This window comes from Helicoverpa zea, chromosome 29, assembly GCF_022581195.2.
Source record: "Helicoverpa zea isolate HzStark_Cry1AcR chromosome 29, ilHelZeax1.1, whole genome shotgun sequence".
In the NCBI taxonomy this organism is placed as follows: Eukaryota; Metazoa; Arthropoda; class Insecta; order Lepidoptera; family Noctuidae; genus Helicoverpa; species Helicoverpa zea.
Genome location: NC_061480.1, coordinates 303195 through 331006, shown reverse-complemented (window position 1 = coordinate 331006; position 27812 = coordinate 303195). Strand labels below are relative to the sequence as shown.

The 27812-nt window shown below is 38.4% G+C and overlaps 1 protein-coding gene across 1 annotated transcript; it reads left to right on the top strand.

Annotated features, from left to right (window-relative positions):
• Nucleotides 1-3429: 3429 nt before the first annotated feature.
• On the top strand, nucleotides 3430-26488 carry LOC124644114 (phenoloxidase-activating factor 2). Its single transcript, XM_047183335.1, has 9 exons — nucleotides 3430-3615; nucleotides 11868-12072; nucleotides 13215-13335; nucleotides 13856-13964; nucleotides 21124-21233; nucleotides 23340-23569; nucleotides 23928-24112; nucleotides 24850-25014; nucleotides 25517-26488. Exons 2-9 carry the CDS (start codon nucleotides 11868-11870, stop codon nucleotides 25676-25678), a joined length of 1287 nt encoding a protein of 428 aa, XP_047039291.1. The 5' UTR covers nucleotides 3430-3615; the 3' UTR covers nucleotides 25679-26488.
• Nucleotides 26489-27812: the final 1324 nt, after the last annotated feature.

The window sequence follows — 27812 nt, the reverse complement described above, 5'->3', positions numbered from 1 at the left end:
AGCCTAACACTAACACTGAAAGAATTTTTCAAATCGGACCAGTAGTTCCTGAGATTAGCGCGTTCAAACAAACAAACAAACAAACTCTTCAGCTTTATAATATTAGTATAGATGTGCAATTACTGAACTAATTTAAATTTCATTTGTTAATTCAAAAAGATAGTGTAGGTAGCTACTATAAGAGTCTGTAGAAGGATATATGGTTCTTTTTGTCCCGGTGCGGGACGCAGGTTTTAGGATCTTGATTCCAATCAACTTTTTCAGTCACTCTAAAACCGACTCAATACCCTGATCTTTGTAACGTGCATCTTGAAAGTGATTTATGAGCAGAAACAAACTATCCGTTGACTATAAGTTTGCAGTGTGTTTGTGTTTAAGGTGAATGCTCGGGAAATTCAAAATAATATGGCTTTTTGATGTTTTATATCTATGTGGGGATCAGGTTTCGTGGAATACTTGCTCAATAATAGTCGTTGGGTTTCAAGCTAAAACTATTTATTACTATTTTTTTTCTTAAAATCGTTAGGTTAGGTACATCGTCTAATCTGCTAACTCCTCCATCTTTAAATTAAAATTCTCAAACCAATCTCTCACCCTCATTCATTCATTCTCTCTTACTCCCACTCATTCGTTTAGAAACGTCCATCATCTTACACACATCTCAATCGTTCAGAAACATTCAATCCCACACCTATGTAAATTTTCATTATGAAGCGTGATCTTACCGTTCGCGGTTATAAATATTTTTTTATGTCTTTGTTTAGCACCAAAACTTACAATTTAAATTTAATTCAATAAACTTTTTATGCAAATTTTATATTTAAGTTTCCCATTACCAGTGGAATCATTCACTTTAATTTGTAGTTAAGCTAATATAATAAAGAAAGAGGAAACATTTTTTTGTTTGTTTTGTTTGTACTACGCTAAAGGCTCCGAAAGCACTGAATCGATATGACAAATTCTTTCACTGTTGGAAAGCTACACTCTTCCCGAGCAACATAGGCGTCGTCCTAATTGGGAGCGATCGTACGATGGCGCGATGCGTTTTTCATCTAAGGCGTCGTCCTAATTGACAGCGATCGTACGATGACACGATGCGTTCTCGTCGTGCGATGAGTTCAAACATACAGATTTCATCAGAGTGTCCTATTTGAACCTCGCAAGTGAGATCGTGAGATGAAAAACGCATCGCGCCATCGTACGATCGCTGCCAATTAGGACGACGCCATAGGCTATATTTTATCCCGGTACGGGCAGTCATAGAACTGACGAAGTAGAAACTGCAGGGAAACGGCTAGTACGAAATACCTTTATTCATAAACTAGCTGATCCCGCGAACTTCGTATCGTTCAAACCTTCCCAGACCTCTACAAACATTTTAAAATCAAAATCAGCTCAATCGGCCCAGCCGTTCTCGAGTTTTAGTCAGACTAACGAACAACAATTCATTTTTATATATAAGATAGTGTTCAAGGACTTGGTTTGAGAGATGATGTCATCAATTGTTTGTTTTGCTTGCTGTATGAATTGTGTAATTTGCAATGCGTTATAACTTATAACCGGTATTAGGAAAGGATTTACGCTCCACAAACTCATTTGGCTGGTGACTCAAACCCTCATCAGAGCAGAGTCAAATCAGAAAGAAATATGTAGAAAGAAAATTTATTGACGACACAAGACAAAAATGGCAGTAGCCAGTAAGCTAGCCCGGGTAACCGGGTAGAGGAGGTTAGATAGGCAGTCGCTCCTTGTAAAACACTGGTACTCAGCTTGCTCCGCTTAGACTGGAAGTCGACCTAGACATAGTTGGGAAAAGGCTGCACAAGAGAAATGGATGCACGAGACAAAAATAAGTTCTTACGCGAGTTACCAGGTACAAACGCCAGCAGGTTCTATCAAAATCTACGCGAATCTGTCAAATTCTACCAATCGAACACCAAATTTCCACTATGTGATAAGGTTGCAAATCTACAGAAGAAATTTGAGAGATTGAGGTAGGATGATGTGCTGTGTTGCCTGTACATAAGAAAATCTAGAAATGGTGTGCCTGATAGGTCCAGCCGTTGCCCACCGGTCATTAGGTATCATTCTAGAAAGCAAGAAATGACGACTGTTTGTCTATTTTCTTCTTATGATGAGTCTGTTTTAAATATTGTCACAGCTTCCTTCCCGTTTTCATAGTGGAAATCCCAGTAAGTTAAACATCTTGGTACTTTATTATCAGCAAACAAACAATAGCTATTTACCTACTTTTTGAATTAAAGTTCGTCTGACGGCTTGACATTATTGGACCGATTCCAAAATAGTATTCACTTATCTCCTCCTTTTACAAACAAACAGGTTTAACTGTACGATCGTTACCTAATTAACAAATAAAGACTGGTTATTTTATTATGATTAATTATGGTCAAATGTTGATTGTTATTAGTTCCAGTAACAGGTCCACAGTGGGGCACACCAGGGCCAGAGCCTGCCGGGGCTGCGGGATTGTTCGAAAGCGTCGCCACTGCTCTGATACATAAGGGCTTAAGAAGGAACATGATGGGTTTTAGTCAGTAAGAGTCTGACACTCCTTCACGCTGCACCCACAGCGGGAGGAGTCATTTGATGATTTCCCATAAAAAAGGGCCAGTAACAGATAAAGTGCCAGTTCTCTCAATGATGGAAAAAATATTAAAAGATAGTCAGAGAGGATCCACGTAATCCACTGGTACTCAGTTGCATCCGGCTAGACTGGAACCCAACTCCAAATATTGGGAAAAGGCAAATGATAGAAACAAGCCTTTTTCCTGTTAGATAATATAATAACAAGTGACCTGAGAGACTTTTAAGCTTAACTATAAACAACTAGAACTAGCTTCCACCCGCGGTTTAACCCGCGTCCCGAGGGATGTACCTACTTTCTGCACAAGAATATAAAATATCCTATATGTTATTCTGACATAATAGTATGCTTTATCACTAACAAGTTTCATCAAAATCATTCCAGTACTTTTTGCGTGATCTTTCATGAAACAAACATACTCACAAACTATACATAATTTAAGTACCTAGTAGGATAGGATTGTAGTAACACTTATTTTGAGATGGGGAATCATTAAATGATCCCCCGCTATCCCCTATCCCCATCCGCTATTTAAATTAACTAGACCCGTCTTTGTTATTTCTCAAGCCCTCTGTGTACCAGGACCGTGGTTACTTTTTCGAAAGATTGAAGGACAGTTTTAAATACTTCTGCGTTCATATCTACGTATGCTATCTACGCTTTGCCTTCAAAATCATTATTTACTCTTCAAAACCAAAATACACAAACATTTCATACACACTAGCTTACTTAGCGAAGCTAAATGATTATCACATAACAATACCCAGCCTTTTGACATGTCATTAATTTTCAAAATGGCCGCGTCTTATATTGAACATGCATTGGCCGGCCGAGCCAGTTCGTCCCGTGCCCGCGCCATACAACGAACGACCTTGCCGGACAAGGAAAATAAACTTGATAAATACAAAAACCGGCTTCTAAGAACATCTTGTGGTTTTGTTTTGTTAATATAACATGTTATAATAGTGCAACTTTTGGTTCTGAATTTTAAATTGCGGACGCCATTAAAGGTTGGTGATTTTTTTCGTTTTTAATTTTCGTTTTTTTGGTAGTTTAAAATAACTTTTTTTGTGTCCTTTTGCAAACTATTTTCTGTGTTACATGTTTAGTTTTTTGATTGATGAAGAACTTAATAATTTGCATGAATATCAGTTTAAAATTACATTGAGTTATTAAAGAACGTTAAACGGTGCAAAAAATGTGCCCATTCTACCCTAATTCTGGGAGAACTGCTTAAAAATAATTTGAAGAAGAAGTATCCGCTTATCTAGTTGTTTAAAATTAAGTATTTAAGTATGCTTTTGCTTAAGTAAATTAGTTATATTCAAATTGGCTTAGAATAAATACAAAATACCTTAGCTGGTTTTAATATATCTACCTGCTTACATAGTTACCGCTGCGTAAAAAATACAAAAAAATATTGATGAGCATTTTACTCAGAATACCTACTTCAAGTTTTGCTGTCTTTTCTTTGGTCTTAAGTTAAATACGAAAGTAACTCTGTATGTCTGTCTGTTCGGCTTTTACGCCAAAACTACTGAACCGATTTAAATGGACACACATAGGGTATGAGCCAAGGCATAGGCTCCTTTTTACCAGGATGCAGATGTAAAAACTTGTATGCTTGTTCTAACTGGGTATCTTAAATGCTATTCAAATGCAAATATGATATTATTTAAATTCTTTCGAGCAAAAAATGCATCACATTTTTTACCTCACTACCAACCAAGGTTATGTTTTTAATGAAAACGTATGAGTAACTGTAGGATATTTTTAACACGCTTTTTTATCCGGGTCTTTCAAGGTAGATCTTATCAAATAACTTTGCCTGTCTGAAGTACTTACCTAAATAATTTGACACCTCTCGCATACCCAGTATAATCCAAAGTCGTTTGCTAAGAATTTCGGAATTCGAGACACCCAGCCGAATATTTGTAAAAACTTGTATTTTGACATTTTAAAAGTTGTTTAAATATCCACATTTTATGAGAGTTCGCATCTTTTACAACTTGAGGTCAAAGGCCCCAATTTCTTTGCAAATATCTCATGTTATCTGGGATTTTTCGGTAATAAAATAATCATAGGTATTTTCCAAAATTTATATGCAAACCTACATAGTTATTTAATATTATAAAGAGGCGGAAATATTTTGTTTGATATGGCCACGAAAGTATCGAACCAATTTGGAAAATTCTTTCACTGTTGGGGCGCTACACTCTTTCCGAGTAACATAGGCTATATTTTATCCCGGTACGAGCAGTTGTTTACACGGGACGCGGGTGAAACCGCGGGAAAAAGGCTAGTTTAGTAGAAAAATAAAATAACATAGCAAGTTGAACGTCGTTATTCTGATAAGAATAATATAATCATTATTCCACGGTTCAGAGGTTATCGTTCTGATATTATTATTATGAAGTAAATAAAAATATACTTTCTAAAATAATGTATTCTCGCAATGCTGTTAAGAACTTAATTTATTTTTATTGCTAGCCAGAAGTATATTATAAAATAATTACGATTATATTTTTTTTTTTACTATTGACTTGTATCTGAAAACTACTGAATCGATATGAAAAATTCTTTCACTGTTGGGGCGCTACACTCTTCCCGAGTAACATAGGCTATATTTTATCCCGATACGGGCAGTAGTTCCCACGGGACGCGAGTGAAACCGCGGCAAAACGGCTAGTGCTGAAAATAAAAATATCGAAGACCCGTTGTCACCAGTTGACAACATAAAACCAGTTTGTATGAAATTCTCGATCAGTTACCAACAACAACCAAAGGACTTTTTTTTGTATTACCATACTTTTATGTATTTGTCAAAAATAACAACAAAATGTAAAGAGGCCCAGTTTCCGAAACTTCCTTTTCGTTTGTGTTAGATTCTTCATCAATGGTAGCCAGAACCGCAACCAAAAACATATTTGTAATCATTTTTTGTTAACTAGGTATTTGAATCTTGTTGTCATCAGTCGGTCTGATATCGGCCAAATACCCGATCGTTGTTTTTTGCTTACATTCATCTTCATACTGGTTTATGAGCCCAAACAAGATATTGGCCGACTAACAGTTTGGCGTGTGTTTACGCTTAATTCTCATCATCATCTCCCGAGCCTTTTCCCAGCTATATCGGAGTCGGCTTCCAGTCTAACCGGATTCAGCTGAGTACCAGTGCTTTACAAGGAGCGACTGCCTATCTGACCTCCTCGACCCAGTTACCCGGGCAACCCAATACCCCTTAGTTAGACTGGTGTCAGAATTACTGGACTCTGACTACCCGTATCGACTGCCAAGGCTTAATTGTCGACATGTGTAATTAATGTTTTTTTAAGACGTAAATAATTGGACAATGTGTAAACATTAAAACATTTTACAAAGACGTTAATGGCTAATGTCATAATTTCTGAATACATTTTCAATTATTGTAATTTCTTAACGCATGAATTCACTTTCATGTTTGCATTAAGCATTAAGCCTTTTTCTGTCGTTACGTCACAGTATTCTTTAATTTATTTTAGTTTTAAGTAGATCTAACTCCATTTGAGTAGGCACTTAACTGGACATTATTATTCGCTGTGTTTTGTGTCATGGTGATGTGTGCGATCAAACTTGATTAAAGAACTTCCACTTAGTATTTTGTTCCACATTTTATTACCAAAAACTTGACAGCTGCTAGTGTTGGGTCCGTTACGCATGAAAGAATGAATGACGGGACTAGTGACGTCTCTCAACAAACATAAACAATCTTGATATTACTTTTTACCTATACTCTATAATATACTAAGTAGGAATATATATAAATATATCAAATAGGAAATATTTTTACTAACGAAACTACTGAAGCGATTTGAAAAACTGTTTGAAGGCTACACTCTTCCCCAGTAACATAGGCTATATTTTATCCCCGTACGGGCAGTATAGTTGCTACGGGACACGGGTGAAATCGCTGTTCTTTTTTTTGTATCGCATCTCGCAGTTCAGCCTAGGAGGCCGTGTACTGCTTAACCGGACTTTTCCCTGTGGATGCCTAGAATTCAAGGCCTCCAGCCAGGGGCGTAAACCGCTGGTAGATGCTAGTTACTTATAATGTATACTGCAAAGTAATTGCTGATGTCTTTATTTTACTCAAAAAATCTTACAATAATTCAAATGTAATTAAACTTTATTATCAAAACGGTTCTATAGTTTCGGAGCCTTTAGGGTAGGGTACAAGCAACCAAACAAAATAATGTTTTCCCTTTATTATAAACTAGCTTCCGCCAGCGGCTTCGCCCGCGTGGTGTGTTGATAAAAAGTAGCCCATGTGTTAATCCAGGGTAACACCTATCTACATACCAAATTTCAATCAAATCGGTCCAGCCGTTTTTGCGTGATTGAATAACAAACATACATCCATACATTCTCACAAACTTTCACATCTATATCTATACATATAATAAATCTGTAAAAAAACTGTGTCTGTACATTGAATATATTAAAAAAATAATAATTGGGTGGGGTTTAGAAACAGTAATGGAGCACAAATCCAAAAAAAAAATTCTGTCTGTATGTCTGTATGTCTGCATGTCTGTATGTCTGTATGTCTGTTTGTTTGTACACGCTAATCTTCGGAACTACTGGACGGATTTCAATGATTTTTTCTTTGTTGTATCAGTATTAAGCCTGGTCAACATATAGGCTATAATTTATCTTCGAAACTTGAAGACCTGGTGCAGAACACCAACAGACCAACAAAACTATAAGAGATACCAAAATGGTGCCATAGCAAAAATTGTTTCATGTGATAAGCATTTTCAGCTGAGATAATAAATTTGAAGATCTGGAACACCTGATGTGGAACCCCAAGAGCCCAGCTTCTCTGTACCATATACAGGTATGACGTTTTAGCAAAAGTTGTTCAACTTGATAAGCACTTTCTATTGACTTATAAAAATTGAAGATGTAAAACACCTGATGTGGAACCCCAGGAGCCCAGCTAGACTATAGCATATAAAGATATGACGTTTTTGCAAAAGTGGTTCAATCTAATAAGCACTCTTTATTGACGTATATACATCGAAGATCTGGAACACCTGATGTGGAACTTCAAGAGCAATACTACACTTAAAATGTATAGAAACGAATGTTATGAAATAGGTATGGTGACACAAAACCGACGATTATCCCTTTATACACTATAGAAATATGAACTCAAGGACAATCCCCGGTGGACGTCGTTAAAAAAAAGACAATCCCTATACCATACCGCTAACTGTGGATGAAAATTACTTGGGCTATTGTGATGGGATGCTAATGGACTAGGAATGGGGAAACTACGGGAACTATGGCACCTGCCGATGACAATGTAACATGTAAAAATTGCTGGTGGAGACTTCGCCAGCTCACTTACTGGGCCCCCGGGAATCAGTCACTGAATAGCAACAAGAGGACAACAGGGACATGAGCGGCTGAAGTGTGAGAATACCTCGGCGGATTTTAAACGCAGATTACGCGCTCCCTGTGGGTCACTTACCACGAGGCATCCTCCGAGCAGGGCTACTAACCCTGCTCTAGCGACTCCACTCTGGACGGCCAAGCCAAGCCAGAGGCTTGAGACCTACCCCCGTCATGGTTCACTCTGACCTGCCGGAGATGGGGGCAGTATACTCTCCCTGGAGAACTCAGTATATACAGCCCCGCGGGGTAGCTACTCCCCGTCATCAGCCTCAGATGTCCTGCGGTGCTTATATCTCATTATTATTGTCGTTATTATCTCAAGAGCCTTTGTCCCAATTATGTTAGAGTCGACTTCCAGTCACGATGCAACTGAGTACCAGTGTTTTACAAGGAGCGACTGCCTATCTGACCTCCACAACCCGGTTACCCGCTCAACCCAACACCCCTTGGTAAAACTGGTCAGACTTACTGGTCTGACTACCCATAACGACTGCCAAGAATGTTCAATGACAGCCGGAACCTACAGTTTAACCTAAACCTACAGTTTAAGCCTTCCAAATAACGGTCATTGGTATCCAAAATATACGTAGAAAGTACCTACATACGAACTTAGAAAAGTTGCATTGGCAGGTACTTGCAAGACCTGGAATCAAAGACGCACGTTCATACTTGAGAGATTGGTTCTCTACCCACTAAACCACCACGACTTCCACTAAGTCACCACGACTTTGTCATCTATTTAACGTTTTTTACGTAATACGTGTAATATTTTTGCCACACACAACTTAAATGCGGACTAATTAGAATCACTACATTTATCCCTATGGTCGCGTCTATTGCGGTTCAGTTCTCAGCGTTTTGTTTAGTCTGCTGTGCTTTTGCCGTTGAAGTACAAAAATTAAATATATGGAACGTTTCTAATGCGTATCCCGTTGTTTTCAAGTCAACGGGCTCTTAAAATTCAATATCAGACGATTAAGATCTTTGATTTTGCTGACCCCGTAGTCGCTGGCATAAGGGACAGGATCCACGTACGAAGTCGCGGGCAGAAGCTAGTTTATAATATGTATAAGTAGGATACAAGTATTTGTAAAAGAAGGTACTTATGGATAACCGCAATTCTTAAGATGACATGTCTTCTGTGAGCTAAAGCATGGTTAAGTTTATGAGGTAAAACATCAAAAAACCTTTTAGTTTGAATTTCCCGCACCCAGTCGGAGCGTTCACCTGCCTTCTCAAAATGAGTAGCTATTTATATGTAAAGTATAAAATACGAAGGTAATTCTTACGGTACTTGTATTATGATATCCCTTTAACCGGTTTTCCCATTACGAAGGTATTACCTACCTGGTTTATTTATTTTTATATTAAAACTTAGGTAAGTATTTCGATTAAGTTGGCTTAGTTAAAAAGTACAGGTTTAAGTTTTGTAAAAGTAGATGGCAGTCGTTTCGGGTAGACAGAAGCCAGAAAATCTGACAACCAGTCTACTAAGCAGTATTGGGTTGCCCGGGTAACTGGGTTGAGGAGGTCAAATAGGGCAGTCGCTCCTTGTAAAGCACTGGGACTCAGCTGCATCCGGTTGAAACTGCTGAAACAGCGAGTATTGTTAAACACTAGCTTCCGCCCGCGGTTTCACTCGCGTTCCGAGATAACTGCTATCCGTAGAGGAATAGTGACAAAAACTGTGCCCTTCTCCCGGGTCTACCTTCCAAATTTTTTGCTTAATCGGTCCAGCCGTTCACGCGTGATGGCGTGACCAAGGGATACATTTTTTATGTAAAACAATGATTTTGTACCACAATATTTATACCGGCACATAATAATAACATTGTAGGTACAGGAAAAGAGGCCGAAAAATACATCAATTTTATAAACATAGCAACTGCAGTGCCCAGAGGTCAACCAAGTTTACCAAAGATATCTCAAGTTTATACATTTACAGTAAATTTCTCAGTTTCTGATTTATTATGGATGATAAAAAAACCAGCTCTCGGGGAATTCCGATTACTTAATTAATTATTATTCATCTGTAGAATTGTAATAAACAAATAATGAGAATCAACTGTCATATCACAGACTATTGACATCTCGTAGAACTGAGGGCAAATTCAAACTGTCGTACTATTACCGACTTTGAATAAAGATAATAGAGGAGTTTTAATTGGATGTGTTTGGTGTGATTTGACGAAGACTGAAGTTTTTCAGACTAAGGGTCTAAAAAGAAAAAAAATATTTAGGCCTTGAGTAACATAATAAATAACTTTTACATTTCCTGGGTAACTGGGTTGAAGACGTCAGATAGGCAGTCGCTCCATGTAGGTATAGCACTGGTACTCAACTGCTTGCAGTTAGATTGGAAGCCGACCCCAACATAGTTGGTAAAAGGCTCGGGAGATGATGAATTTATAAGTAAGTAGGTCTTATTAGAATATAGGTTATGCCATAAAAACCACAAAATAAAGAAAAGTATTGAAGCATGTAGTGTGATGTCACAGTACAAAAAATGCCTCATTTTATACAATGACGGAACTAAAAACGTGACTTATTGCATTGACTTAGAATGCATAGATATTAGATACATATCTGTGGTTTTTCTACACTGTCCATAGTTTTTTAGTTCAAAAAATCTTAGTAATGGACTCTGATTAAAAATCTGCTGCCAAACACGTAGTCAAAGTCAAAATCGTCAAATCAAAATCAAATCAAAAGTCATTTATTCAAACTTGGCTGCAAATGGCAAAACAGCACTTTTCGAACGTCAGAAATTTATAAAAGACGCCCGCCCTTCACCACTTCCTATGTGTTTTTGGTGGGAAGAAGAGGTGGCGCAACAAACTCTCCAGCAACACATGTCTCTCTGTAGGTTTCGTCGGGTCAACTATTTTTTTTTTTTTTTATTAGCCTATGCTGTCCCACTGCTGGGCAAACTATTGAAAGTTAATTATTTAATTTCGTACTATTAAATTAGCACTTTTCCCCCTTAAAATTGAAAAAGCACAGCACCTCCAAAAACGCCCCTTCTATCAATTTATTTATAGTGTGCAAATGACAGCCGAACGAATACTCCCTTGTTTACGATTATTACTATTACTTTTGTGCATCGGAGAGCACGTTAATGTCGGTCGTGCTTGTGATCTCTCTCCGGTCGTGTCAGATTGCCGTCCCATCGCGCTATGAGAGTAAAGGAATAGTGAGTGCACCTGTGTCTGCGCAAATGCTCGTGCACTATAATATGTCTGCTGCCGTGGTCGAAATCGACCGTGGACGCCATTATTACTATTACGTGAACGAACGCACCAAGCGGTCACTTAAGTTGATTGCAATACCTAACACATACAAATAATATATTTCCTAATAGCAAAGATAGAATTAACGACTTATGATCTCATCAGCAGCAGATAACCAATTAGTACTGTCCGAACAACAAAAATATAAAGTTTTATCTGCGAAGGCTGTGTGAACTGACGTTTATTATTATTTTTGTAAATATAAGAGGACAAAGTTATTCAAAAAATTAAGTTTAAGTTCTACTGTTACAAAATTTTGCGTTTTTTCTTGTGTGTCGACGTAGGCAATGCAACACCTTTTGGCGAGTTCATATGAACCCATTAATAAAAAAATCTTTATTAAAATATTATTTAATATAGATTTTTTATGTAACCTACATTAAAAAAAATGATACATAATAGTAATCTGTTCATCGTTCTGATCAAACTATTCTCCGGTTTTATGCATTTAACATCATAGGCGAATAATCTCAAAATTAATAAAAAGCCTTAAAGTTAACCTTCCTAAACTGAAACCTTATGTTCTCTTCCAGATGATAAAAGCCGTTCAAATCCTGCTGCTGGTGGCCGCAGCTCACTGCCAGAAGAACAATGGAGACCTGGACTCAGTTCTCAGCGAGATCTTCGGGCCCCCACCAGGCAGTACCACTAGGAACCCGAGCGTACTGTCAACAGTAAGTCCCATTGGGGACAAGACTCAAGCGTCTACAATCGTACCACCGATAAACAATAATGCAGGTACTGCCATTTTTACGTGTATTTATTACATTGTTATCGGCAGGTGCCATAGTTCCCGTAGTTTCCCCATTCCTAGTCCATTAGCATCCCATCACAATAGCCCAAGTAGTTTTCATCCATAGTTAGCAATAGTTTAGCACAGAACCGGGGATTGTCCTTGGGTACATTTCTATAGTGTATACAGGGATAATCGTCGGTTTTGTGTCACCATTTCATTAAAGTTGTCTCAAAAGGGCTTCAGCGTGTTGGCTTCGGCCCCACGTTCGCCTCCCAAAAATCCGGGACTCTGTAGTCCCGAGGTCTGGTAGAGACACAAAATAATGCAGGTACTTATACCACTCACTCATCATCATCATCCTCCGAGCCCTTTCCCAGCTATGTTGGGGTCGGCTTCCAATCTAACCGGATGTAGCTGAGTACCAGTGCTTTACAAGAAGCGACTGCCCTATCTGACCTCCTCAACCCAGTTACCCGGGCAACTCAATACCCCCTGGTTAGACTGGGTCAGACTAACACTTGTTAATAATAGCGTCCCGGGGCTTAATTCTGATAATTTAATAATGTGTCAATTGGATATCAACTGAATTTCAATAGCAGTTTTAACCACCAATTTTTCGATGCCTTTATTAGTTTTGTTTCTTTTTGTGTAAATATAGATAGATGTACAATAACTGCCTCGTTGGTCTAGCTGTCGTAAGTGCGGCTGCGGAGCTCGAGGTCTGGGGTTCGATTCCCGAGTCGGGCCGAAATCGCTTTGTGGGTTTTAGAAGACTTTCACAAAGCAGCCCGGAGCCTGCAAGTTCGTGATTGATACACCCGTGCATCGGAGAGCACGTAAATGTCGGTTCTGCGCCTGATCTCTCTCCGGTGGTGTCGGATTGCCGTCCCATCGGGTTATGAGAGTGAAGGATTAGTGAGTGCACCTGTGTCTGCGCAAATGCTTGTGCACTATAATATATCCTGCGCAGTTGGCTAATATCCTTACATGAGAACAGCCACCGAAGCCGATAATCGGCTAGGAAGACTTCATCAGATGTACAATGTACATAGTTCATTTTAAAAAACCGATTACGTGTTACGCAAGTAAAGGAGAAACTTACTGTCATTGATAAATATATTTAACAAACTACCATTGTCCACAGGTGAAGTGGACCTGTCGTGCACCATGCCTGATGGCCAGGAGGGCGAGTGCGTGAGCTACTATCTCTGCAACGTGAACAACAATACGGTCATTGTTGATGGAGCGGGCGTCATCGACATTCGGTAAGTCTTTACAATCTACAGCATCATCAGCCTATCATTCTCCTCCTCTCTTTGTCCGCGACGGTAAGAATAGCTGTCACTCCTCACCGATCCCCTCGAAATACAAAAGAGAGATATTACCTAATTGCTAACAGCTACCATTGGTTGCTACCAATTGCTACTCTCGTGGTTTTGAAAATAATCAGCATATAAAGGTGATATCAGGATGGCTGACCTCCTCTCTTTGTTCTCTCACGGCCTCAAAAATATATAGAGGTATTTGCCGCGCCTATACTGCCACCAAAGAAATGGCATTGCCATCAGACATGGCAACGAGGCCAGCCTTTTGGGTACGACTCCCGCTGACAGATGCTAATTTTAATTTCTGTTCTTGTTTTTAGTCTTTTAATTGTTTATAAAATTAAATACTATGCGTTTCGGACCAGTTGCACCCTCAGAACGTTAGCTTAGGTCGCTGTTTTTTACGCTTTTAACAACATACTTTGTAATCTATTGTAACACTGTGTGCTTATCTCCACAGTGTCCGTGACGGCCCCTGTGAGTCCTACATTGACACCTGCTGTCTGGTGCCTGACAAGAGACCCAAAGACCAGCCTATCAAACCAAAACCTAAGCCTGATGAGCCACAGGTATGTACACGGAATTATTTATTTTCAATTCTACAATCATTTACTTATGTAGTGAAAAGTGAAAAAAGTGCACATATAAGGCCTATGACGGAACATGACAGTTTTTAGTCAGTAAGAGTCTGACACTCCCTCACCGCTGCTAACCCACAGCGGGAGGGGTCATTTGATGATTTTTGACGTCGTTAAAAAAAAAAAAAAAAAAATGGGTTTAGGCTCCCAGTATTCGAAACACTCGTGGCTGAAGCCCCCGAAAATTGCTTTTAATTAACCGAATCGGGGGAATCTAACATTTGTAAAATGTCCGCAAAATTGCAACAGGTGTGAACTAGCACTACGACTGAAGGTTTTCGCAAGCAATTTTAGTAGAATCTGACCACAAATAACTTGGTCAATAGAAAAAGCCTTACACAGATTTACAAAAAAAAAAACAAATGCAAAGAAATATTTTATACTTTATATTTTATACTTTAAAATATAGGTATACAACAACGTCACGCATGAGTGGGAGCCCTCAAATGTATGTTATTTTTATCATTCGTGTGTCAGAGTGTCTATCAACTTTTATTTTATTGGATCATCCATCTTATTTCTGCACTGATTTCTATTTTTAAACATGTTTATCTCTATTTCCCTGGTTATATGTATAAAACCCAAAAAAACACACACTCAAACTCAACTCTTAATCATTTAATAAAACTTGGCTGCAAAACAGCAACTTTTGAACGTCAAAATTTACAAAAGACAGTCCCCAAAACGCCCACCCTTCACCACTTCCCTATGTGTTTGTGCTGGGAAGAAGTGGCGCAACAAACTCCCCAGCAACAGATGTCTGTCTGTAGGTTAGAAGAACCTTTCAACAATTAATTTATAATTATATTGCTGTTAACAATATGCAATACATTGACATAATAAAATAAATAAAGCCTGGGTATATAGTGGGTACTCTAATGCTCGCAAATTTTCGTTTAATTAACTTAAAAACTCCACCGGGCGGTATGTGTTTAATAAAATCGCGATTAATTCAAAACTACTGCACGGATTTTCATGCAGTTATCGCCAATAGATAGAGTGGTTCATGAGCAAGGTTACGGTGTTTATAAATACCTCGATAAATACTAAAATAATTTGTAGTAGAGTATCATACGGCTATATTCTCCTTTCGGGTAGACATTTAACTAAAGGTGTAAACAATCTTGATACTTAGGAATAAGAATAAGAATCTTTATTTGCAGACACGGTATTAGGTACAGGAGTTTTTGTTAAGTTACATAAAGTACATGCATATCATCATCATCATCATCATCATCAGCCTATCGCAGTCCACTGCTGGACATAGGCCTCTCCAAGTGCACATATCACCGCTCAATCGGTATGCATCTATACCTTAAATTAGGACATAAGGACTTTTTCATATAAAACAATTAACTACTGCTTAAAATAATGATTCAACTGATTACTTAATTAAGTTTCCTTTGTATTTACACAGATTAAAACTACGATTTATTTTTAAACTGAGTTTTTAAATAAAAACTTATGTATCAAGATTGCCTACTACTTACCAAGGGGTATTGGGTTGCCCGGGTAACTGGGTTGAGAAGGTCAGATAGGGCAGTCGCTCCTTGTAAAGCACTGGTACACAGCTACATCCGGTTAGACTGGAAGCCGACCCCAACATAGTTGGAGAAAAGGCTAGAAGAGGATGGAATATAGACAGACAAGTTTCGCGCAATCCGGTAGTTCCCTGAACACATTAAATGGGTTTTCTATTATCATACGTCATTAGTACTAAAAAAATGTCTGAGCAACAATGTAGCAGCAACGGCCAATTTGTACATTCAAATAAGCGGAACAAAGCGTCACTTATTGTTTTTTTTTTATTAGTATGACTTTAATGAGGTTTTATTAAGCATGATATTATCTATAGATAATAACATCCAAGGCCACGGCGGCTGTTCTCTTATAAGGATATATCAGCCAGCTGCCCATGTCATAGTGCACAGACATTTGCTTGGACACAGGTGCACTCACTATTCCTTCACTCTCATAGCCTGATGGGACGGCAATCCGACACGACCGGAGACAGATCACAAGCAGGACCGAAGTGTTCTTCGATGCACGGGTGAATCAATCACCAACTTCCAGACTACGGACTGCTTTGTGAAAGTTTCTAAAACCCCCAAAGCGATTTTACCTACTAAGAAATGTAATTAAGAGGAAACTTTGTATCTCAAACTGAAGGAATTTGAAAAATTCAGTTTTTTATCCGCAAAAAGCCCTTTGGATATCAACAACAATGACCTTAAAGTACTGAAAACCTGCTTTGCAAAACCGGTCAAATGTCACTCGGATGGTCAGACACACGACACACCCGCTCAGAAACATGTTTCTTTATAAGAAAAAAGTGTATATTAACTATAAATCACACTTTTTTCTGCCGATCGAAAATAATGTTCGTAATTGCCTAAAAATTTGCAAAATAATAATGTTTTGTTTGTACCTTAAAGGCTCTGAAGCTGCTGTTACAGCCTTTTTATCGTCCCACTGCTGGGCACAGGCCTCCTCTCACACGGAGAACGATTGAGCATTAATCACCACGCTTGCTCAATGCGGGTTTGTGATTTCAGACTTTATAGTCCAGGTTTCCTCAAGATGTTTTCCTTCACCTTTTTATCAGCCATTGGTGTCCAAGATATCTTAGAAAGTGCTAAACTGATAAAACAAATATTTCACTGTTAGGAGGCTACATTGTAACATAGGCTATATTTTATCCGGATATGGGCAGTAGTTCCCACGGGGCGCGAGTGAAACCGTTTGAAAACAGCTAGTGAATTATAAACACATTGTTTTATCAGCATACTTAATAGAATTGCTCGTTCAAAACCAGTAGGTCATGGCCGAAATAATTCAAATAAACATTTTGTGGTTAATAATGACCTTTGGAAACCGCATTTGGCTTTGAAAACGACTTAAATACGATTTTAATGCATAACAATAATCGATATCACTATATGTTCATCATCTGCTTAGCCTTTTCCCAACTATGGGATCGGCTTCCAGTCTAACCGGATGCAGCTGAGTACCAGTGTTTTACAAGGAGCGACTGCCTATCTGACCTCCTCATTAGCCAGTTACCCGGGCAACCCAATACCCCTAAGACTGGTTGTCAGACTAACTGGCTTCTGATTACCTGTAACGACTGCCAAAGATGTTCAATGACAGTTTATCGTGCTCCAAAACACGGTAAAATCAGTATGTTTTATGGACTGTTTTTTTTTAGATTCATAGTTTTAAAATTACACGGTTACGTAATACATTGTATTGTATTGTATGTCAATCGGTCAAAGATTATGCAAAAAACATGCAGAGGGTATATTTCTTACTAACTTTTATCAGTTATTTTATACATTTATGCTTAAAGTAAAGAATTATGGTTATTATTAATTTATATTTTTTATATGTTCACTAATAAAATGGCATAGATGATGAATTAAAATGTGTTGGTGATGCTCCGGTTTCAAAAGTTAGTTTCCGTTTTTTTACAATGTGTTATCAAATCAATTGGAGTTTACGCATTTTTTTTGCGTTCGAACCTACTTTTATATAACCAAATAGAAAACTACCACTACCTACATACCCCAAGGAGTTTTAATAACTACTTCTTATTTTTTCACAAACACTAGACACCATCTTTGATTCTTTCATATCTTGTTTTTCTTTTTTTGCGATACTTGGGGAGTGCCTTATTGAAATTTTTTTAAGGAAACTAAGTATGCTTATTTTCAGCTATGCTTACGGATATTTTGCTTATTCACATCTACATTATGTTTTTTCTCTTTGATATTAGAAGGGGGTGCAAATAATTCAGTCTATTAGGTAATTATTAAGTCGTAATCATATTTTTTTAACAGGTCGGTTGCCGATCGGACCTTTGTATAGAGGTTGAGTTTTTTTTTTTAATTTAATCTACTTTTCTTAATCTTTACCTGTCACTTAAAAACTTGAAAGGACGATGGGCGTTTTGGTACCCTGTCCAACAGTGTTGAATCTAGTACCATTGCGTAGGTCTTGGCAAGGCAAAAAATGTTTACTATGACGACTAGTCCGAAATCCTTGTCCATTTCCCGTGACATCGACTAATAGAATGTGTAATGTTCATAAATCATCAACGTAGATGAAGTTCTTAAATCCAACTGTTTTGAATAAAAACTGGTAAAGTAAGAAAAAAATAGGAATTTGGCCTTTTTAGAATGTTTGCCTGCCGATTGATTTAAAAAAAGACTGTGCAAACCTTTGCAGTTCACGCAGAACCAGCTTATGTATTTGATGAAAGTCTTTCAGTATTTACAATCAATTGAGGTTAAAAAGTCAGGAGACGATGTTTACATAGTCCATATTACGACTCAATCTTGCTCCTCAAGAGGTGCTGAGATAATGGTGAATTTCTTCTTAAAAAAAGATGAATAGAAATGTTTTGAACTTTGTCAAATCAGATGACGATTGTGTTTCCGTAGTATGACTCCATAGACTATTACAACCTTTAGATTATAATAGAGTGTATCAATCAAGGTAAGATGTCTGTTAACTGAGTTTAAAATTATTACACTGACGACATAAATGCCTCTTAATGAATTTGCATATCGCTCACCTAGCAGTATAATGACACATCTACTTTTTTCTTATTTTACAGAAATGAGGGTCAAAGATTTTACAAACGTTTGAAACGAGGTTATGACTTCATTTTATATTTTATCTTAGATTTTATGGTTTTAACAACTAACGCCGTGCCGTTTTACCACTTTATAAATTATACACTTTAAAACACTTAGGCCGTGAAAACCCAATTTCGCTTTTTTTGTAAATGTGCCATTATACTGCTAGGTGAGCGATATATGGATGACATATTTGTTTCTATGTCGATTCAATTTTTATCGTTCTTGGATCGGACAGCTAATTGAGGCAAGCTCCATAGTTTTTATTATTCTCCACGGAAATACCTTTCTAATGATATATAATACGTTGCTGTTGGAGCGGATACCAAATCCCATACAAAGTGCCCATTGTCCTTTGCTAGATGGTATACCGTGATATTCGGTAGCCACTTATAGGACAGCCTGGCGAAGCTGTGTGATTGTTTAAGTTTTGTTAAAGAGACCGCGGCCCTGGTACGCAAAAGACTCCAGAAGGTACATATATGGAATGGTTTTACTCAGTAAACTCTGACGCTCCTTTCCGCTCCAACCACAGCAAGAGAAGTTGATTTAAAGCCAGGCCTACACTAAGACCCTAATTTGCATGCATGCATCCTCCTGCCCTTATCCCAATTTTATTTGGGGTCGGTCACTAAGACCCTAATTTGCCGACTACTAATTCATCAGTTTCCCTTTCCATAAAGCAACTGTTTACTACGTATTTTTACGTTCATGGTAAACAGCAGAGCAGAACTGAACAGAGAAGATATAGAACAGAGGAATAACAAAACTATTTACTTAGCTATTTAAAATCTTCTCTGGTTCGATCTTATCAAAAACTACATCCTATCTGTATCAAGCAAAAGATGAAGTGTGAATGACGTATGATAAAACAATTCATTGCTGACGGTACCTATTTCTTGTTATTACCAAGTCATTAATAACCATCAATGTTCACTGTTTTTCCAATATGTTTGATCAATAATCTACAATTCTAGGAACACACTATGTTAGCGTCAGTAAATATATCTTTAATGCTATTTTAACAACCTTGTGTTACCAGTCGCGTGCACGGTCAAGCGAGACTAAACCTGTCTCATCTAGAAGTTCATTGCTATTGACATTTACCTATAAATCTATATACGTTTATATACTTACCTACAAATTAATGTAGATGTCTGCATGTAGCTACGAAAATAGACATGTCAACCTGGTTACTACGGATACCTACCTATATGTGACGAAAATACTTATTTATTCTTATGTCAGTTTGACCCGGCTTATCTCTGAAACGACTGAGTAGATTGACAATACGACGGATAACTTGGAATTACTTTTGACCAAAAATATTTGACTTTTTTGTCTTATTGCTATTGGTATGTCTTACTGATGAATCAATTCCCTATAGGGTAAACCTGGCAATTGTGCCCCACCATTCGAAAAATTGAAATAATAAACAGGGTTATTTAAAATATGTTTATTAAAGTAATTAGTCTTAACCTCTGACTCAATAGGTATAACAATAACAAAAAAAAAACTTCTTAAAAGTAATTAAAATAGCTGAGATCAACGATTTCTTAAAGTCTAGGGTGGGGCACATTCCACGGATACATCAGTCATATGTGCCTTAGTAAAGCCTCTCATTTTTTAGTCTTCTTTCGTTTCCTTCGATTTCAGTTTTATGGTTAATTTGAATGCCACTTTCGTCCATGTTGAAAATTATTTCAGGCTTACCAATTAAATCATTTTCACTCAACACTTTCAACAACATCTCAAAATACTTATCAATATGACATCAATATACATGCTTATGACATCTTCTACAGCTTTTTTCATATTTTCTTCTGTTCATTTTCTTGGATCTGTAGCTTTCTCCTTCCCCTTTCCTAAAATAAAATAACCGATCAGAAATACTTAAAAATAAAAATATAAAATCAATACAGACGTGGGGCACATTACACGAAAGAAATCGGGGCGCATTAGCCAATGTTCAGTATAACGTGCCCCATTTGATTTCAAAAAAGAAGTTTAAGAAAAACGAAACGCAATTGTAGGTACACAATTGTTCAAAGAGGTTAGCTTTAGAATAAAACTTAAAAAACGGAAAAAAACATGAACCAAATACTTTAACTCAATGTTACAACAAACACAAAACATTTTCAGACTATGATACATACCTTGTGACCACTTTTTCTTCGTTAAAACAAATAAATAAAGGCACTGAGTTTTTTACATCGACACCATACTTCTGTCACTAACCCGCACGGACCAAATTAGCGCCAAATTCAAAATGTATCTCTCAGTTCTGCGAGTGGGGCACATTATCGACTGGGGCACGTATGCCTGATTTACCCTAATTTTCATCCTTTCTGAAATGTGTGAACATCTCCAATTTAATCACCAAAACTCTTCAATTTTATAAATAACTAGGTATTCGTTACTTTACTCAGTATTTATTTTTACTGTTCCAGCGTAAAGGATGTGGTTGGGCCAACCCAGATGGTGCTGATCTCCGCACGACCGGTGAAGTGAATGGAGAGACCAAATTCGGAGAGTTCCCATGGATGGTTGCTATCCTGAAGTAAGTCTAATCTTGCTATATATCCAAAGACAAATGTCTTTATTTCAAATAGGCCTTTGCAGGCTCCTATGAAACGTCACACTAGTTGCACGGCTCCAAAAAGTTCGTCTCAAGGAGAAGAGCCGGCAAGAAACTCCATAGACACTCTTACCAACAAGCATGGTGGTGATGGTCTAACGAAAGGGTGTCAGGTTGCCCTGGTAACTGGGTTGAGGAGGTCTGATAGGCAGTCATCATCAGACTTTATCATCCCACTGCTAGACTCAGGCCTCTTCTCACACAGATGATTTGAGCGTTAATCATCACACGTGCTCAATGAGGGCAGGCAGTCGATCCGTGTAAAATACTGGTGTATCCGGTAAGGTAAGGTCTGGAAGCTGACCCCAAAATAGAAGGGTAAAATCTAGGCAGATGACATGATGGTGATGTGGTCAGCTTTCCCGATTTCTCTTCTCGACTTCGACTCTTGGACACCTGACATTACTGCTTCACCACTACATCCGTACATCTCGTTTTGTTTTCGACCTGGGATGTATATATGTATAGGTAGGTGAGTAACTAATACGCGCAGTGATTGGCGGCCATGACAGTTTAATCAGCTTATTTCAAAATGGCCTCCCACTGACCAAGAAGATTCACATTAGTTTCCATTAAAGTGTTGAAAAATTTTTCGACGTTTTATTTCAGTGTTGATCCAGATAGTGATGGGTAAGTATTTTTATTATTTTTCAACCTGGGTGACCTCTGAAAAGTTGTTTGAATTCTTGCCAAGTTTCAAAACTCCGAAATCATAGATCAAAGACAGGTCTTTATTTCCAATGGCCTTTACGGGCTCTTAAGAAAGATGACACATTGCACGGTTCCAAAAAGTTTCAGTTTTCGATTCCATGCAGAAGAACCGGCAAGAAACTCCATCGTCATCTGCCTAGCCTTTTCCAGACTATCTTGCATAGTATAGTACTTTTCCCAACTAATTAAGTTTGTACATATGTAGGTAGGTTCTTTCTAAGTATATTTTGGCCATCAATAACTGTGTTTCGGAGGACACGTTAAACTGTAGGTCCAGGCATAGTCTGAAGATCTTTGGCAGTCGTACGGGTAGTCAGAAGCCATAAACTCTGACAACCAGTCTTACCTAGGGGTCTTGGGTGGCCCGGCTAACTGGGTTGAGGAGGTCAGATAGTCAGTCGCTCCTTATAAAATACTGGTACTCATCTGCATCCAGTTAGACTGGAAGCCGATCCCAACATAGTTGGGAAAAGGCTAGGCAGATGATGACTTTTGAAACTTCTAAAAGCTACTGTTTTTTGAAGACTTTTCTCTCAGTTTTTCCTTTAGCTTTGAGTTTTTTTTTTCTTTCATTTCTAAACTTGGCTTATGCGGTTCCACCTGGGGCCCTGACTGCGAAGCTTAATCGCCACCTTTAAGCTTTCCGTTTTTTTTTTTATTGACAGTTTAATTTTGCGTACGATACATTTTTTATAGGTCAGCTTTAATCGACATGCGGAAGATAGAAAATATAAGCTTTTATCCGTAAGCAAAGAGTTTTTAATTTATTTCTTTTAGCGAAAAGCCCCTGAGAGTGCGGGTAATAATGTTATTTGCTGTATCTATATGTATAATTTGTATTATGCGGGGTACGTTTGCTCACTTGACAAGCTTTAATGTTAGAATTTTCTCAACTACAAAGGTTACTGCGCAATGTTCAAAATGTATGAATAAAACACTATTCTACAAACACAAAGCACAAAAACTTACACAAAGAAGCCCGGATATCAGAACCTGGTGATTACACTACACTACACTTTGATTGATACACCCGTGCATCGGGGAGCACATGAATGTCAGTCCTGCGCCTGATCTCTCTTCGGTCGTGTTGGATTGCCGTCCCATCGGGCTATGAGAGTAAAGGAATAAAGAGTGCACCTGTGTCTGCGCAAATGCTTAATAGCCGCCGTAGCCGATAATTGGCTAGGAGGACCTCATCATCATTCTACAAACAAACAAATTTATTCCTTACTTTAAAGTTATTTGAAGCTTCTATATTCTCGTCAAAGACCTGTCAAAGCCTCTCAACTAACCCTTACCTAACTGTTTGCTTCACAGGATCGAACCAGTCAACGAAAATGACCCTGACGGTCAGAAGCTGAACGTGTACGTCGGAGGAGGCTCTCTCATCCACCCCAGCGTGGTGTTGACAGCAGCCCACTATGTGGCCAGTGCCAAAGCCTTGAGGATCAGAGCCGGCGAGTGGGACACGCAGAACACTAAGGAGATCTACCCCTTCCAAGATAGGGATGTCGCGTCAGTAATTACTCATCAAGATTTTAACAAAGGTAAAGTCTTTTTTTGAGGATTTTATACTTTTCCCATAGATATAAATAAAATCATAGGTGAAACCAACAAAGTTTTATAAAGCTAGTAGAAGAAGAAGAGTTTGTTTGCTTGAACATACTAATTTCCAGACTACTGGTCCGATTTGAGAAATTCTTTCAGTGTTAGATAACCTATTTATCGAGGAACGCTATAGGCTACTTTTTTATCCGAGTGCGAGAAGCAGTGCGAGTGGGTAAAACACCTGGCTTAAGCCAGAAAATGACACCTCAAGAAAGGCCGAGCTATTTTTAAAGCTCGTTATTAAAAATGTATTGAAATCTCTGATTCACCACCATATCTACATACCACCTCTTCCAGGAAACCTCTTCTACGACGTAGCAGTACTCTTCCTCGCACAGCCAGTAGACCTGGCTCCCAACGTAGGAGTGGCGTGTCTCCCACCACCCAGGGTGCGCCAGGAGGATGGCACCAGGTGCTTCGCTACTGGTTGGGGCAAAGACAAGTTCGGCAAGGAAGGACGGTACCAGGTCATTTTGAAGAAGGTGAGTTTGTAACACGACGTAAAACAAAGTTTGTAGGTCTGAGGCCGAAATACACCGATAAAATGAATTTTCTTAAAACAACTGTTTAATTATGAATTTACATGTTCAATTTTCATAAACACTTGTTTTAACAAATTAAGTTTATGTTGTCTGTGAACTCGACAATTCATTTGCATGAATTTTTAGAAAAATATCTGACTAGAATTAAAATAACTTGCGGAGCTAAAGACAAAAAAATATTAGGAGGTATATTATTACTGCGACTTATGAGATGTTTCGTCATGCATACCTACTCTAGTCTAGGGTAACATCATTATGTATCTGTATATGACGCAAAATCAAACAAATAAAAAAACATAAAACGTCAATATGTAGATAGATGATCGAACAAAAAAAAAACATCAAAAACCCATATTATATTTGAAACCCGTTCCAGAGCTTAAACATGACTGTCCCCATTTTCTATTTTCTCTCCTCTTGTTAAGAGGCTGACAGCACCCAAAACAAAATACGCACAAAAGAGACGCCTGATGACGGGACGTTCGTAACGTAATAAGATTACAAATTTTTTGTATCGAGAAAACTTTTGGGGAACGTGTTTTGAATTTAACAGATGCATATATATTTTTTTCGTATACATTTGGCAAAAAAATTGTTTGGGACTAGTCAATTTGGGTGTTGTCAGCGCCTTAATCTTACTAGAAGAAACCACTCTAACTTCATAATACTTCTTTCAGATCGAGCTACCCGTAGTGAAGCATGACAAATGTCAGACAGCTCTCCGTAAGACCCGACTGGGCAGGTTCTTCCAACTGCACTCCACTTTCATGTGCGCTGGCGGCGAGCCCGGCAAGGACACCTGCAAGGGAGACGGCGGATCACCCCTGTCTTGTCCTATTGAGGTAACTTAGTGGATTTTATGACTATGTAAAATACTGTGAAAGGATTATGGAGTTCTGGTTTCCGATCGCTGCTACGCTACTGTAATTTTGAAATAGTTTGGGTGAATCAAGGTTGACAGTAACCTTCGAAGAAAAAGTTTATTAAAATTGGTCAACTCTTAAAAGAGTTAAAGTAGTTAGTTTCGTTAAAACGTCAGAAAGTAAGAAATAAAAATTCGTTGATCTGACCACCCATCCACGGTGTATCGGTAGTCACGTTAAATTGGTGGATCTTGGCTGTCATTTGTACATTTTTGACAGTCGCTGAGGGCTAGCTTACCTAGGCTATATAGTCCACCACCAACCTTACCAAGGCGAACTGGGTTGCCCGGATAACTGGGTTGAGCAGGTCAGATAAACAGTCGCTCCATGCAAAACGTGAAAGCCGACCTCAATATACATAGTATCCCCCAACATACGTAATTGATAACTTCAAAACTAACAACCATTTTTCCTTTCCCAGTACGAAAAAGACCGCTACGTTCAAAGCGGTATCGTAGCGTGGGGCATCGGCTGCGGAGAAGACGGTACTCCTGGAGTCTACGTCGACGTGTCAGTCGTGAGAGACTGGATCGACGACAAAGTGGCTGGCAAGGGCTACGACCCTAAGACTTACACGTATTAAGGGAGCGAGCGAGCTCATGCCCTTTTATCGACATCCCTCGTCTTAGTTACAAGCTATTATAGCTCGAACCCGACATAACTTATAGATATTACCACCTATTCCACCTCAAAACCTCTAAAACTGGCACTTGATAAAAGTAATTGAAAATATTGTGTGTGTTTCGAAGTGTAACTCAGTATACTGGCAACGTTAAACTGTAGGTCCCGGCTGTAATTGAACATCTTTGGCAGTCGTTACGGGTAGTCAGAAGCCAGTAAGTCTGACACCAGTCTTACGAAGGGGTATTGGGTTGCTCGGGTATTGGGTTGCCATAGCAACTGGGTTGAGCTTAATTATCAAACTGGGATGTTGGTGAAAACTGGCTAAAGAGACTAGTGGTTTGAAATGTTACCGGCACACGTACATAATAAACTTTTTATTATATTCTTAAAATCATTTACTACGATTAAATATAAAGTCATGATTCAATTACCACGTTTCTTGAATTACAATTTTAAACAATTTGTTTTTTCGACTGAGGCTTGGTTACATAATATTCCGCCCTGACTTCGTGCATTAGATATGGAAAAGGGTGGTAGAAAAAGACTCATTTTCAAACCACTGTCTTATTTTAACTTTTAAATAAGAATTTTATGCTCAATTATCTTTAAACGCTGAATTTTGACCTACAATATCAAAATTATGATTTTGTACTATCGAGAAAAAAACTTTACATATCGATGAACGATCGACACAAAAATTACATACCTACCTTATGAGATTTTTACTCGCTACTCAATGTTTTTAAGAAAAATATAAACTTTAACAATTGTAATGTGTTTTTATTTCTAAAGATACCTTACCTAGTATTTTTTTGTAGGTCCAGTATTTTTGCAACCCCAGAAACTGTCATTTTCATGTCACTCAGGCCCGCCGCTAGCTGTTTGTTCGCCCGCGTGCAAAACTGATTATGCCGCCCTACGACTACATACGTTTTGACAAAAAATATATAAGGGGGAGGGAGCGGATCCAGGGGGTCCGGACCCCCCCCCCGCCAATTCATATCCATCTTACTTGTCCAACAGACATGCACCGCTCTGATTGCAGAAAACCCACCTACTTTTGGATAAATAACTATTGCAATACATTACATACATTACACATAACTTTTTATTTACTTGAAATGTTCAGAGTAACCTAAGCAGTCCTGGGTTAGCCCATAAGAAAACTAAGCAATTGCTTAGGGCATCAATGCAGTGCAATCATTACCCAAGTGTATTACCCCTATGTATTGAAATATTGTGATTAACTTAAACTAACGCACTTAAATATCTATAACAATGTTTAAAGTCAGTAAAATATGTTATTTGGTGGGTTTCCCGTTGAAAACTTATAAGGCACATGTCATATGTAAGGAAGCGCGAGCGGAGCGAGCGCGAAAATTTTTTAGTCTAAGGACACAAAACAAATAAAAACCACTGTAAATTAACAAAGCAAAGTCAAAAAGTAAGATATGCACAGAAGTGAAGTGCAAAAGCCGCGAGCGAAGCGAGCGCGATTTTTTCCTTAGAGTTTTCATGAAGTAAACATATTATCATAAAAAGCCATAACGGACGTGCGCGAAAAATGTTTTTTCGGAATTGAATGCCTCAACAATTAAACAAAGACAAAATGCGACATCTGACATGGAGCCGCGAGCGCAGCGAGCGCGAATTTTTTTGGGGATGCAAAGGGTGAAACAGTCAAAATTGATAGGAGACGACCAAAGCTAGGGCGGCTTTTTCTGAAATTTTATTGGTTTAATTTTGCCGCCCCCTAAATAGCATTTGCCCCACGCTACGCCACTGGTTGATCTTAAATCGTTTTTAAGAATCTTTAATTTTGAAAATGTCCTTTCAACAGATGTACCTAACTGAAACCGGCAGTGTAAGTAATATTCTTAGCGCTATTGCTGTGTTCGGAAATATTGAAATCAAATCATTAGTAAAAAGATATTGTATTTTTTAAATATTACGTGATAACTCGCTAGATTTGCCGCCCCCTAGGACGTGCCGCCCGCGTGCTGTGCACGCGCTGCACGCCCGCTTACGGCGGGCCTGATGTCACTGTCATGCACGAGGTCTCGGGTTGAATTCCCAGGACGGGCCGAAATAGC